This window comes from Esox lucius, chromosome 20 (genome assembly GCF_011004845.1).
Source record: "Esox lucius isolate fEsoLuc1 chromosome 20, fEsoLuc1.pri, whole genome shotgun sequence".
Classification (NCBI taxonomy): Eukaryota; Metazoa; Chordata; class Actinopteri; order Esociformes; family Esocidae; genus Esox; species Esox lucius.
Window position 1 is genome coordinate 27680159 of NC_047588.1, and position 14836 is coordinate 27694994.

At 42.3% G+C, this 14836-nt stretch overlaps 1 protein-coding gene across 5 annotated transcripts; it reads left to right on the forward strand.

The window, feature by feature from the left end:
- Positions 1–2935: 2935 nt before the first annotated feature.
- On the forward strand, positions 2936–13487 carry pitpnc1b (phosphatidylinositol transfer protein cytoplasmic 1b). 5 transcript variants are annotated; one of them, XM_029116052.2, is made up of 11 exons: positions 2936–3556; positions 4717–4818; positions 4974–5122; positions 5299–5468; positions 5785–5792; positions 5966–6037; positions 7129–7221; positions 8435–8590; positions 9708–9771; positions 10392–10481; positions 12861–13487. In XM_029116052.2, the coding sequence occupies exons 3-11, from the start codon at positions 4995–4997 to the stop codon at positions 13013–13015; spliced, it is 936 nt and encodes a 311-aa protein (XP_028971885.1). In that variant the 5' UTR covers positions 2936–3556; positions 4717–4818; positions 4974–4994; the 3' UTR covers positions 13016–13487. The 5 variants fall into 5 exon arrangements, with proteins under 5 accessions (XP_028971885.1, XP_028971884.1, XP_028971882.1 ...); XM_029116051.2 differs by having other exon boundaries at positions 4717–4814; XM_029116049.2 differs by lacking the exon at positions 4717–4818.
- The last annotated feature ends 1349 nt before the right edge of the window (positions 13488–14836 follow it).

Consider the following 14836-nt stretch of genomic DNA (forward strand, 5'->3'; position numbering starts at 1 on the left):
AAGAAGCTAGATTGTCCCTCTCCTCTTTAGTCTGGAGGACGCGGCATCCGTGATTCCCAAAAATAATTTCAAATCTTGATTCATCAGACCACAGGACAGTTTTCCACTTCACCTCAGTCCATCTTAAATGCGCTCAGGCCCAGAGATGGTGCTGGTGTTTGTGGATTTTGTTTGTATATGGTTTACTGTTTGCATAGTGGAGTTTTAACTTGCATTTGTGGATGCAGCAATGTAGTGTTCCTAGACAATGATTTTCGGAAGTGTTCGAGCCCACGCAGTGATTTCCACTACATAATTGTCATTTTTAATGCAGTGCCGTCTGAGGGCCCGAAGATGCCTGCCATCCAATATTGGTTTTCGCCTTTGCACCTTGCATGCAGAGATCTCTCTGTATTCTCTGAATCTTTTAATGATATAATGTACTGTAGACGATGAGATCCCCAACATTTTAGCAATTTTATGTTGAGAAACATTATTCTTCAATAGTTGCACTATTTGCCCATGCAGTCTTTCACAGATTGGTGAACCCCTACCCATCTTCACTTCTGACAAACCAATCCTCTCTGACAAACCGATCCTCTCAGGAATGATCTTTTAATACCCAGTCATGTTACTGACCTTTTGCCAATTGGCCTTATTAGTTGTGTGTTATTCCACCAGGTTTAGTTTTTTACCACTACACAACATTTCCAGTCTTTAGTTGCCTCTGTCCCAACTTTTTTTAAATGTGTCACTGGCATCAAATTCAAAGTGGGCATATCAAAGTATTTTTATTGTCAAATGCACAAAATAACACAGTGTCGTTCTGAGTAGTGAAATTCTTATGACATGGCATGTGACATCTATGTAGTAGCATTTAGTAAAATATAAAGGAAAAAATTACATATACATAACAATGTAAACTAGTAGCAATTCCAAAGTGTGTAGTAAAGGGGTATATGTACAATATGAAATAAATATTTAATATTATAAATATAAGTGTAATAGTGCCTATGGTACATTAAAATATGCTAATGTACATTGAATGTGCATATCAAGTCATCAGAGCATTTGAAGTGATCATGTGATCAAAATTATCATGGATCAATGTTGCTGGTTGAGAAGTCTTATGGCCTGGGGGAAGAAGCATACATTTTTCAAGAAACAATAAATGTCTCGGTTTCAACATTTGATATGTTGTCTTTGTACTATTTTATATTAAATATAGGGATAATGATTTGTACATTGTTGTGTTAATAAGACCTCTATCTTATTAACACAACATATTACAGTAACACAAAATGTATTTTTGATAGAGAAATGTCTCTTCTTCAAATGAATCTTTGTCCACAAAAACAAGTACATTTGAGTTTACAGAATGTCAATTTTTATAATTTGCTTTTTACTGGACAGACATTTAATTGGTGGTATTATGCTGCTGGTATTCTGCCCACTCTATAGTTATTAACTGTGACGCTGAGTGTTTATTTAATGACTCCCATATGGCTCATTCTTCTATCTGCATGTATTCCACACACACATACACACTACCCATTTCAACTTCTTTACTGATCTGAGGGGATTGGGTAGGTGTCAGCAATCTGGTGAATCCCTCTCCTGTCTTTCCATCTATCAGTGATTGATGAAGAAAAAGGAGATGAAATGAGGAACGGAAGGTTTGGAGAAACTGGGAAACAAAAATAGGGATTCTGATTTTGAATAGATCAATCAATTGTTCAATAATCTCATTAACTCATCTCTCATCCGACACAATCTCCAATCTTTATCGTGGTTCCTTACTGCTGACTAACTAATAATTTTGTCAGTAACCCAATCAATCAACCAATCAGCTGTTTTTTATCATTCAGTTAGTGGTCTTCTATCTTGATCATCTTCATGTTAACTTGCCCACTGCGATGGACTTATATGTGAAGAGTGGATGGGTACAGGCAAGACTGACAATACCCCCTGCCAAGGTTAACAGGGTACAGAAAGTGCAGTAAACCCAGGGCAGAACCTTCAAATATGGTGGATGGAGCCATCCTTGTCTTACCTTCTGGATGAGTCCATGTGTTGTACAGTTGTCAGAAGATGGTTTTGTGTTGCATCAGCTCAGTGTGAGCCGGATTATGTAGGATGTCCATAACACCAGTGAGGGGACAAGGTGGAGCTTAATGCTTAAACAACCCTTCCTGATCTATAGTGGACTAATGGATAGGGGCTCTGACTCAATGTGTTTGACTAAGTGGTCAACAGTATACAGAGAGGGATTAAGGCATTTTATAGTAAAACCTGACCCCAGGATAACTGACCTCTATAAACCCAGACCAGTAAAACCTGACCCCAGGATAACTGTCCTCTATTAACCCAGACCAGTAAAACCTGACCCCTATAAACCCAGACCAGTAAAACCTGACCCCCGTATTACTGACCTCTATAAAACCAGAGCAGTAAAACCTGACCCCAGTATAACTGACCTCTATAAACCCAGAGCAGTAAAACCTGACCCCAGGAAAACTGACCCCTATAAAACCAGAGCAGTAAAACCTGACCCCAGTATAACTGACCTCTATAAAACCAGAGCAGTAAAGCCTGACCCCAGTATAACTGACCTCTATAAAGTTTACCTCAAATCCCTATACTTATTTACTAAACATGGATTCATTTCAACTCAGTTCAAGGTCATTGTAATACAATGTGAATTGTAATACTATGTGCATGCTGGTGCTGCACTTAATGGAAGAAATCATTGCTCTGCTAATGTTTAATCCAACTAACTAACTTCCACTCTACATGTTCATATCTGCTACATTCATATGTGTGTGTGTGTGTGTGTGTGTGTGAGGGAAAGAGAGAGAGACTAAAAGAGAGAGCTAAAACAGGTAAGTAGATGGGCGGAGAGAAGAGGTGGAAGGGGGAGGGACAGCGGGAGGGAGGGAGTGAGAGAGAAGGAAGATAAGGACGGCTCAAAGGAATTTTCAAGGGACTGAAAGTAGTAGAGGGCAGTGGAGGGAAAAGAGAAGAGTTAAAGAGCAAGGTTATATATGAGCAATCCAGAAATCAACAGAAAGATAAACAAAAAGGAATAAACTATATTCAGGAGTACATTTTAGTTTAAATGTGTGCTTAAGTTACCTGTTGATCACAGAGCAGAAGAAAGTGGAACAAAGAAAAACTAAGGTAAACAGAGAGAATGAGACTGTAAAGAAGAGGGATCGAGAGAAGAAAGACAGCTGAATGTTGACCGAGGGAGTGAGGAGATTCACTGGGAGAGAAACAAAAAGAGGAGATAAAAATAGAGTGAGAAGTGTTGAAAACAAGTAAATACACATTGACAGAGTGGACTGGACTTGACTCAATGGAACACTGAGATCGGAAAAAGAAAGCAAGAAATAGGGAGCAGGACAGGAGGTTACTAAGGTTACGGCAGTGAAAAGTAGGTGCACCGTAAGACCGCTACAAAACGCTTACTACAGTAAGCAAGTAAGAGTGGGAAGTTAGGAAAAGAACACACATACACGATTGAACCATGTTGGTGAAGGAGTACCGAATATGCATGCCACTAACTGTGGAAGAGGTAAGTAGACTGTGTGTGTGCATATGTGTGTATCTGTGTGCATGATATGTATCTGTGTACATTGTAGAACTCTGCTGTAAGAATAAGAGTGAAATGGTGAAAGTGACCAAGTGGACAGCATATCAACACTCCGTACAGGCCTCCAGCCTTGCTCAAGGGTACAGCAAAAAAAAATTCACTGTGTCGGCTTGGGGATTCAAATCAGTGACCTTTCAGTTAGTGGACCAACACTAACTGCTAGGCTGTGTGTTGCCTGTTTGGAAAAGCACAGCAACATTTTATTTTGTCTATGTTATCTCTCTGTTCCTGTCATTATCTACCACCACCTGTCTCCTTCTCTATCTCTCCTCACCTGTTTCTTTCACCGAAACAAGTTGGACTGGTTGAGGCTTACTAATAAAACAATGGCTTTAGACTTGAATTTTAGGAAGGTTAAGTATGACCTGGCAGTATGAGTGGCGGATGAGGGTTGACGTAGCCAGCGCTCTGGAGTTTCTCCGTTCCCGCCCTCCCTTCTATTAGCTTTAGCTGCTAGTGTAATCAGTGCAGTATATGTAACTACCGACATCTGATCTGCGGCGTCCGTAGAGTCACATGCGGCCGATTCCTAAGGTGAGATCTACTTTCTTTGTGTAACTTGGGGACTCGCGCTCTGATGCCAAAACACGTTAAGATTCCCGTGCAGCTTTAGCCTCATCTGCTTATAGCTCTACCTTTAAAACCAGAAAAATGCCATTTCTGCATGTACGAGCACCCCCCCCCCCACACACACACACACCCATTCACACCCACGCACACCCACACAGACTCACACACCCACTTTCATCCGCACAAACACGTGAACGAAAACTGAAACAGAAACATCTGTGAGCTGTTTAAGGGCGGGTGACATATTCATCGAAATGACTGAGCATCCCAAGACAAATAGGAATTTATTTATCCACATTTTCTGTTTATTTATAGATACTACTGTAGTTCTTCCTTGTTGAAGTCAGTCATCAATACACTGTTGATTACGGGAGCCGTATGGCTGTCTTTGTGATGGTAATCATGAAACAGGACCAGGTCTGCCTCATCAGTGACGGGTTCTAGTTTTCCCAACCTCTCGACTTTGAAGCTAGCTGCTGACCCACCGCTTGTGTTTCTCTACGTTGGTACAGGTTAAGATCTGAATAAGGGAAACCCAGATCTGTTCTCAAAGGCATATCTCACAGCCCATAAAAGCATCTGGTTTCTTGATTACTTAACTGACTGCAAAGTAGGTACATATTTAATGTGTAAGATCTACGTTCATTGAAAGGAGGTATGTGGGGAAGTGGTGTTAGAGACAGGTGAATTGACACTCTCTCTCTCTCTCTCCTCCTTTTTATCTTTGTCCCTGTCCTTCTCATCCCCCCATCTGTCCCCTCGCTCCTAGTATAAGATAGGGCAGCTGTACATGATCACTAAACACAGTAGTGAGGAGAGTGAAGGAGGGGAGGGCGTGGAGGTGGTGCGGAACGAACAGGACGTACATCCCAAACACGGCCCGGGACAAGTCACAGAGAAAAGGATCTACCTCAGCAGGTAACGCAAAGCTCTAGGACCCCACACCACTTAGCACTGCTCCAACACAGGCCGCCAACAGACACACACACAGCTACAATACCCTGCCCAGGGCCTAGCCCCAGAACATAGTGCACACAAACCCTAGTAAAAACACAGATCCCACCCCTCTCTCTGCCTCTCGCTCTCTCTGACAGTAAACTGCCATCGTGGGTGAGAACATTTGTCCCGAGGATCTTCTACGTGACAGAGAAGGCCTGGAACTTCTACCCTTACACTCTAACAGGTCTGACAACCCGTCCGCCACGTGCACGCCTTTCCCACCTTGTGCAAAGTGTGCACTTGATTCGTGTTTACTTGTTCTCAGGTAAACACGGACACGTAAATATGTTTCATTGTTTGCACTTTGATTTAGTCCCTTAAATGTGGCTGCGAGTTACAGTGGCGTGTTTTAAAGGGCTGCTTGCCGCAGATGTGTGTGGATGTTGCAGAGAGAGAGAGAGTCTCAGTTACCTTGTTGATTCATTATACAGACCCCATTTACTTTAAACATCTGTCATTCCACATGCTTTTAAATATTTATCACTCTGTGTGTGTGTGTGTGTGTGTGTGTGTGTGTGTGTGTGTGTGTGTAACTAATGATGTTCCTCTATCCGTATGGAACGTCCGCGGTGGTGCTGCAGAGTACTCAGTAAGTATTCACACACCAGTCGCATGAATGCAGTAGAGCTCATCCTGCTCCCTCTTCAAATATCTGTGTACATAACCTCATTTCTCTACTCCTTCCATCCTAATGTCCCTCTCTTTCTGTCTTATTTCCCCCCGTCCTTCTCTCGATCCGCATCCACCCTTCATGTATCCCAGGTCTCCATGCTTCCCAAGTTCAGTGTCTGCATTGAGACCAGATTTGAGAATAACAATGGTGACAATAATAACGTGAGTATGACTGAAGTGGATGGGGGAGGGGGAGGGGTGGGATGGCTGGGTGGGTGGGGGTGGGAGGGAGGGAGATGGGGGGGGGTTGTCGTGGGGAGATGGGGGAATGGTGAAAAAATGCAATCTTCTCTGCAGTGAGGAGAATGTTCATCAGAGGAACATGGCCATTACCAGGAAAGAAAAAGCACAGCATCGAGGGCAATATCGGAAGATGTATTAGCCTGCTACTATGTGTGTTGTTTTATCCACTTTTTTAAGGCCTTGTCATGGAATTCTGACGCACAAAAACCAAGCTTGTTGGTCCCCGGAGTGTGTCCCTGTAATCACAGGATGGAAACCTGGGAACAAGATGGAACACGCCTCATCTAACGTTTTGTGGAGTATCCACAAATGTGGCTGAGCTTGTTTCAATCTTCACCGCACACACACACACACATACACACACATAGACGCAGACACACAGACAAACTGACACACAAAACACCCATAAATGTATCCATGCTCCCACACTCGAACAACAAGCCCACAGCAAGACCCAGGCCATTTTTACCAGATCAGAAGTCTTGCAGCAGGAGTGACGGAGCTGAAACACTGGCGATTTTGACGTGGCAGCGTTGTGTGTCCAGATGGGGGGTTATTCTCTTGGTTATGAGAAAACCGGCTCTTAGACACGCAAAGCAATAGGACATAATGGGGGCTGAAACAGCTGATTATCTGGCTGTGGGTTTGTGTCACTGCTCTTCTCTTTGTTAAACACTCGCAGAGAAATGAATCTCTTCAATAGAGACATTGTCTCAGTGTTTCACTGGATGGCCAGTGGGAAGACCAGTGACTTCTCTCTTTTTACATTAACCCCTGCTTCTCCAGCCACGTTTGCTCTCCCTCTCGCTCCCTCCCTCCCCCTCCCCCGCTGGTTACCTGCTTAAGGCCTGTAGGTGGGTATTATGAAGGGTGGGTATTATGAAGGGTGTGTAAGCTCACTTTTCCCCTCTACAATTATCTACTTATCCCTGGCTCCAGTGTGTGTGTGTGTGTGTGTGTGTGTGTGTGTCGCTCTTCTGTGTGTGACTCCCCCCTTTGCTCTGTTGCAGGTATTTGGGGACACACCCACCCCTCCAGAGAGTGTTAAGCACCTGGATATCCTTGTTGATCCTATCCCTGACAAACACTACAAGGAGACAGAGGTACAAGCGTGCACACACACACACACGAACACGCACACACACACGCACATTTGATTTAGCTATGTACTGTGAATAGGGACATAACATGTGATTCAGTTCACCCCTTTTCCTTACATTAACCCCAACATTTAAACTTATAACCTAAAACAACTACTTACGTCAAAATCCATTTTTCAAACCGGAGACCAGGAAAATGTCAACATTAATGGCATGTTCCTGATTTAAAGGAGCAATGTGTAGAGAGTTTTCTCCAGGTGGAGGCTGTGTAAATGGCAGAACCAACGGTTTGAATGCTAACCAATTCGCCCCCCCCTTCCCGCTTCACAGGCACTAGAGTTTGATTTTCACTTCTGGCCAACTAGCACAAAATAATATCTCCATTTTAAAGATATATTTTTCTGCTACGTTAATGGCACAACAATTACGTACACTACTAAGCGCTTGATTTGCCAGATAAATAGTAACTGATGGAGGTGTAGAAATGTAGTGAGCAGGAAATAACAGAGGGATTTGTCTTGCCCCATTCTGTCATTGTTTGTCAATGTGCTTGAGATGACCACGGGTGACCCCAGTGGGAGAGAGGGAGAGTGCAGCTTTTCCTTTTCACAAAACTAACAGAAAGTCTGGATTATAGAATGCATGTTTGTTAACACAAAACGTCATTTTTGGGTGAGCAAATATTATGAAATTCTTTCATTCCACTCTTACTGTGGATATATTACTTTACAATTTGGATGTTATAATGTTGTTTTTATTCAAAGATTTTACAAATTGTGACTTTAATCAGAGTATGGGGCCATTTTTGCCTTATTTATAAAGTAAAACCTGTTCTCTAACACACCAACACACACACACACACACACACAGTCATTCCTCCTAATCTACCCACCTGTTTCCTCCTTCCGAAGGTTAGAGTCTTTAGCAATTCCAAGAACGTAAGAAACAAAGGTCAATCAGCATTGCCGAAAAGACACACACACAGACAGACGTAAACACACACGCATGCACTTTCTTATGTCGACACAGATTGAGACATACTGCCCGATAAACCCCTAAGAACAGAGCGTCGATCCCAGTACAATCTCTTCCTCTTTGACCAAAGATTCCGGCCTATCATGTTGGAACTCCCTCATTCTTCTAATTATGTAACAAACACATCCCCCAGCCAGTGATTTCACTCAGTCAGCCGGTGATGAACTTTGTGGCCTTGTAGGACCTGAGTCACTGGGTGTCTGCGAAGACCGGCCGAGGCCCCCTGGTGGAAGGGTGGAGGGAGTGCACCACCCCCATCATGTGCTCCTATAAGAGGGTACAGTGCAGCTTTGAGGTCTACGGCCTCCAGGGCAGGACTGAGGACTTCCTGCACAGGGTGAGAATGAATACTTTCCCCATCAGGCTTTTCTCTTATGCTGAAATGTGATGGATGACTGGTCAATGTGCCAAGGTAAGAGGAAACTTCACTTATCGTCATACATCAGATGAGAGACCTTTTCCTATGTCAGAATTGTGAATGCGTCCCTCCTATTCCAACAACATGGCAACGATAAATGTATCGAGTGCCACAATGGATGTATTTCTGAGAAGTAGCACTTTAAGTATTTCTCATAAAATGCTCAATCAATTAAATACCGTCATGGCAGACTTGGCAGAGTTCTTTTTTAGGTTCATATTGCTGACAGGAACCTATAAACCGAATATCATGACTTTAAGTCAATTGGAATGAAGAGCATAACCTTGAAAAGTTTGCCTTGTCTTATAGCGTCACTATCTGGCCAATCAGTGTCATTTTGAAAATGCCAGATCTCTATGACAAGATGTAACATTAAACAAGTCCAGTCACAACTAGGCCAGTGGTATAGGAAAACCACACTAATTTCCCTCTTCAGTTTCATCACATGGGAAAAATACATGTAACATGGCCATGATCTCTGGAATCTTGTCATTCCTACATGCTGTCGGATGTCAATCCATTGAAAAACAAGTGCAAACATTTTGCCTGTCAGTGATCAGAATGGGTCCTAAAATCCACTGAAAAACAAATGCAAACATTTTGCCTGTCAGTGGTCAGAATGGGTCCTAAGATCCACTGAAAAACAAATGCAAACATTTTGCCTGTCAGTGGTCAGAATGGGTCCTATGATCCACTGAAAAACAATTGCAAACATTTTGCCTGTCAGTGGTCAGAATGGGTCCTATGATCCACTGAAAAACAAATGCAAACATTTTGCCTGTCAGTGGTCAGAATGGGTCCTAAAATCCTCTTGAGCACTGAGTATGTGGCTGCTACAAGACATCACGTGAACGCAGAATACAGGTCAAAATGTCGCTTCAAGAAACACATTTGGGAGCGTGGATTGCGTGTGGGGAATTGTATTTCCTTTTTACTCAACATAATACTTTGATCTTCAGCAGCACCTGCTCAAAGCCTTTGATTGTGTTTCTTTGATGTGTGAAATGTCTCTTCTATGATGTGTGTGACCTGACAGAATATCCAGGACATTCTACTGGTGGGACACAGGCAGGCCGTAGCTTGGACAGACGAATGGCATGGTCAGTACAGGACATGGTTATAATGCCATATAACACACAGGTCATAGTTATAACAACATGTAACACTTAGGGCATGGTTTTAGTGCTATTTAACACACAGGACTGTGTTATAAGGCCATATCACACTCAGGACATGGTTATCACACCATATAACACACAGGACATGTTTATAATGCCATATAACACACAGGACGTGGTTATAACACCATATAACACAACACAGGACAGTATTAAAATTCCATCTAAAACGCAGGACATGGTTATAACGCTATATAACACACAAGACAGTGTTATAAGGCCATATAACACACAGGACATGTTTATAATGACATATAACACACATGACATGGTTATAACACCATATAACACAACACAGGACATGTCTATAACACCAGTTTAGGAGTGCCTAGACATAGTGTTAAGCCGTGGTATATTGTCAACATATCACAAACCCCAGTGATACCTTACTGCTTTTATAAACTGGTTTATGCTTACATGTACCACAGCTTTATATACCACAGCTTTATAAACTTGTTTATTATTACATATCCCAAAACTTTCAGTCAATCTGAATTTAGGTTTGGAAGCATCTGGTTTACAATGTATTATTATCCCCACAGGGATGAATTTGGAGGATGTTAGAAAGTTTGAGCGACAGACACAGGAACAGACCAACCTCAAACTCAAATCAACTCAGAACAACAACATGGGTAACTCGTCTGTACTCTTTTGGACTGTTTCATGTACAAACATCAGTGTCAGTAAAACATCACGTGTGTCTGTAAAACCAGCCCTATATCATTGTAGATGATCATTGTAGAGCAAGAATGAACAGATTAGAGGTTATGCGAAATAAGAAAAGGATGGATAAAGGAGGGGAAGTGGGGTAGAAGAGTGGGGAGGAAAGTTGGGGTAGAAGGTGAATGTATGCAGTGTGAGAGAGGGCGAAAGTTTTTACAATAAAATATATTGAACTCAAAGGATCAGTTTTTCTGACACACATTAAGTTACTAATAAATCCATCTCAATAGAGATTCTCCACTGAGCTTTATTTTTTTACTCCAGAACTGGGCTTAATCTGTGTCCGCGAAACGGCCCAAAGAGCGTTGATAAGCTGGATAAAGATACAAGGGGATAGGGAATATGTGATAGTGTATGAGACACTGGCGTACTGCCGGTTTCATGCCAACCTGTACAGCTGAAACCAAGCAGACACCTTGGAAACAAAGTGCCATCAGCTCACCTTGAGCCTGTCTCATTCACACCTTCACAGTTGCATTAATGACACACTGGGTTAGATAAAAACCTTATTTTTTCGCTGGTTGAGCTGACTGTGCATTGACCCCCAGACATCTTGGACCTGCCCAAATTGCAAGGGCTGTGGGGGACTGGTACGCCAGTGGAAGGAGAGGTATATTAAAGCAGAAGGGGATTGATAGAGTGGTAGAGGAGAGACACAGTAAGACAGAGGGGGATTAGTAGAGAGATAGAGGGAGGAGGAGGGGGATTGGTGAAGATAGAGGAGACACAGTAAAACATATGGGGATTGATAGAGACATAGAGAATGAGAGATACTGTAAGGCAGAGGGGGATTGGCAGAGAGATAGAGAAGGTGAGACAGTAAGACAGAGGGGGATTGGTAGAGATATAGAGAAGGTGAGGCAGTAAGACAGAGGGGGATTGATAGACATATAGAGAAGGAGAGATACTGTAAGACAGAGTGGGATTGGTAGAGATACAGAGAAGGTGAGACAGTAAGACAGAGGGGGATTGGTAGAGATATAGAGAAGGAGAGATACAATAAGACAGGGGGATTGGTAGATATATAGAGAAGGTGAGACAGTAAGACAGAGGGGGATTGGTAGAGATATAGAGAAGGTGAGACAGTAAGACAGAGGGGGATTGGTAGAGATATAGAGAAGGTGAGGCAGTAAGACAGAGGGGGATTGATAGACATATAGAGAAGGAGAGATACTGTAAGACAGAGTGGGATTGGTAGAGATACAGAGAAGGTGAGACAGTAAGACAAAGGGGGATTGGTAGAGATATAGAGAGGGAGAGATACAATAAGACAGAGGGGGATTGGTAGAGATATAGAGAAGGTGAGACAGTAAGACAGAGGGGGATTGGTAGAGATATAGAGAAGGTGAGACAGTAAGACAGAGGGGGATTGGTAGAGATATAGAGAAGGTGAGACAGTAAGACAGAGGGGGATTGGTAGAGATATAGAGAAGGTGAGACAGTAAGACAGAGGGGGATTGGTAGAGATATAGAGAAGTTGAGACAGTAAGACAGAGGGGGATTGGTAGAGATATAGAGAAGGTGAGACAGTAAGACAGAGGGGGATTGGTAGAGATATAGAGAAGGTGAGACAATAAGACAGGGGGATTGGTAGAGATATAGAGAAGGTGAGACAATAAGACAGGGGGATTGGTAGGGAGATGGAGAAGCACAGTAAGACAGCCAAAAGGTATTGCATTAACTAAAAGCGGAGCATTGAAGGGTTATGCCCACCAGGGAGAGAAATGGACAGAAACAAACTAAAGTGTAGAGTGGAGTGGAGCTTCTCTACGTCAGCCTGTTAACCGCTGGTACACCTGCTGAACGTCCCTGATCTCCACCACTACGACCATCAATAACAGGCTGTAGCAGCACTGCAATTATCAACCGTATTTGGTCTGTGTGTGTGATTGTGTGTGTGGGGTCACTCTGTCCCCTACTGGTGAGGAAGGGAAAGCTTGGCAAATTGCTGCTGATGATGATATGAAGAGCAATAGACACAATGGCCTGTAGCAATCTGTGTGTCTGTGTCTGTGTGTGTGTGTGTGTGTGTGTGTGTGTGAGAGAGAGAGAGAGAGAGAGAGAGAGAGAGAGAAAGAGTGAGACATCAGGCTAAATTGGGTCTGCTCACTCTCCGGCCGGTCTCTACCTGCTGCCCCGACCAACAGGCCAGAACAGGCTACTGCAGTATACTAGCGGACTGTACGCTAACATTTTTATGCAATGTATCTCCTCTGGGGGGGAAATTAATGTAAGGTTTTTGTTTGTAATGTTTGAACTGTCTGTACTAAAATGTCTCACTCTCTCAGCAGCAGCAAGCATTCGTCCTGCATTCTCACGCTCCATCTCGGTGACAGACGAGCTCTCTCTAAAGAAGATGGGAGTGAAGACTTTGGCCCTGTCAGAGCCCTCCACCTCCACAACGCCTAGGAGTCCTGTCCGCCTTCATTCTACCCCAGAGTAACATGTCCATACATGAGTCCCTCTCTGCCTCAAAACTGATGACAGTAACTACACTGCAGGAGATCCTTTTATACCGCATTCAGCTTACAAATGCACATTAGAAATTAAGCATATTATAGTGTGTATGTGGAGAAACACCTAGAACACATCCCAGACTTCTGTCCAACTCCATCTTCCTGCGGGAACTATATAACCCACGGAGAAGATTCAGGGGTTTACTCACTGTTTCATGGTGAGAACCCCCAAATATGGTGAGCCCATGGCCCCCAAATAATAATATTTTAATTCTGTAATGCCTGTTAACAACTATAATATTAGGTAAACAATAGGCTACAGGGTTCCTACAAACAATGGTAAATGGATTTAAGCACATTCAAGGACACTATTGCAATATTTAATGGGCTTCATTTTAGATATTGTTCTTGGCCAGTCATTGAATAAACACCCCTAAAACAGTGTCCAAACAAATTAAACAAAATGCACATTACCACTTAGCGTAAAATGCATTTCACAGGCCTTCCCAATTACATTATGCGTTGGTATCATTATAACTTATTATGTAACAGTAAGAAGTATACTATATCATATCATAGTACTACATTCTTGTTATGTCGTTATTGTAGTATATGGCATTACATAACTGCATGCATTGTGAATAGATTTAAACTCGTAATATGTTGCTAAAAATGTCTTATTAATAATAAAACCTATGTATACTGTATGTCTCACACTCACTTCAGATGTTGAGTTATTGTATCATGTTTTAAAATAAGAAAGCAAACAAAAACTGGATTGTCATTTAACTCTAGGTTTGGACAAACATCTGATTTGAAGCCAAGTTATCGCATATTTAATGTTGTCGAACTCAAATTAATCTCACCTCACCTTTTTTTCCCTCATTTGAGATGTTGGGTTATTGTATCATGTTTTGTATTTTTTGTACTGGAAAGCATTTTTTAAAGAGCAAACAAACTATAAATGTTGTCTTCCTCCTAATAACAGTATATGGGTTTTACCACCGCAAGCACACCCTAGCTCAATGTCCATCCACAGAAACAGCAGGAAACCAACCAACGTGCAAAACCGGGTTGTAAATAAAATTGTGAATTATTTACAGTTTAGAAACACTTAAACTTTGAGTGTAGGGTGAAGATGAGAAACATAAACAGTGTCCATATTACTAAATGCAAACTCAATATATAGGCCTACTGTATAAACATTTCATTTTGTGAAAAAAAAAATATGCATATATATTTTAGCCAATTTCTCTGCGGGGCCCAGTTTGAACTCTGATATAACCCATTCCTCTAACCCCAGGGTTGTAGCTAAATAACCCATACAGCCTGTTCTCCAGTTGTAGCTTGGTGATTTCTGTAAAGCCGAGAGACCAGAATACAGACAGATGCATGAGGGCTCTAATAGAGTGGATCTAATGGCAGGGAAAGGGGATTCTCGCAGTGCCATGGATCCCCAAAGCCCATCCAATAGTTGGGAATGGGGATATTGACTGGGTGTACTGAGATGCTTTGCTGGCTGCTTGGTTGTTCTGCACTGTCGGTCAAGCAGGGCTAAACTTCGCTGACGAGTCAATAGGATGGCTGTTTAAAATAAGTCTTCCCACTGATTGAGGGAAATGGTTGCCTTATTACATCTGCCAGAGAGATCATGTAGCAAGCTGGATAGATATTATTTACAACCAGGTTTACGTTGATACATTTTGAAGATATATAGATGTATTGCTTAAATAATTTTATTTTTGCGTTTTAGTTTTTTTTAGCATGTACCCTTTGTTTGAATGAATAAACCCTTTTGTAAGGTTCAT

Coding starts and splice junctions, on each gene's coding strand:
- pitpnc1b (XM_029116049.2), top strand. CDS start 3,509: ATGTTGGTGAAGGAGTACCGAATATGCATGCCACTAACTGTGGAAGAG. Junction 3,557..4,973: donor TGCCACTAACTGTGGAAGAG/GTAAGTAGACTG, acceptor CCTCGCTCCTAG/TATAAGATAGGGCAGCTGTA. Junction 5,123..5,298: donor AAAAGGATCTACCTCAGCAG/GTAACGCAAAGC, acceptor TCTCTCTGACAG/TAAACTGCCATCGTGGGTGA.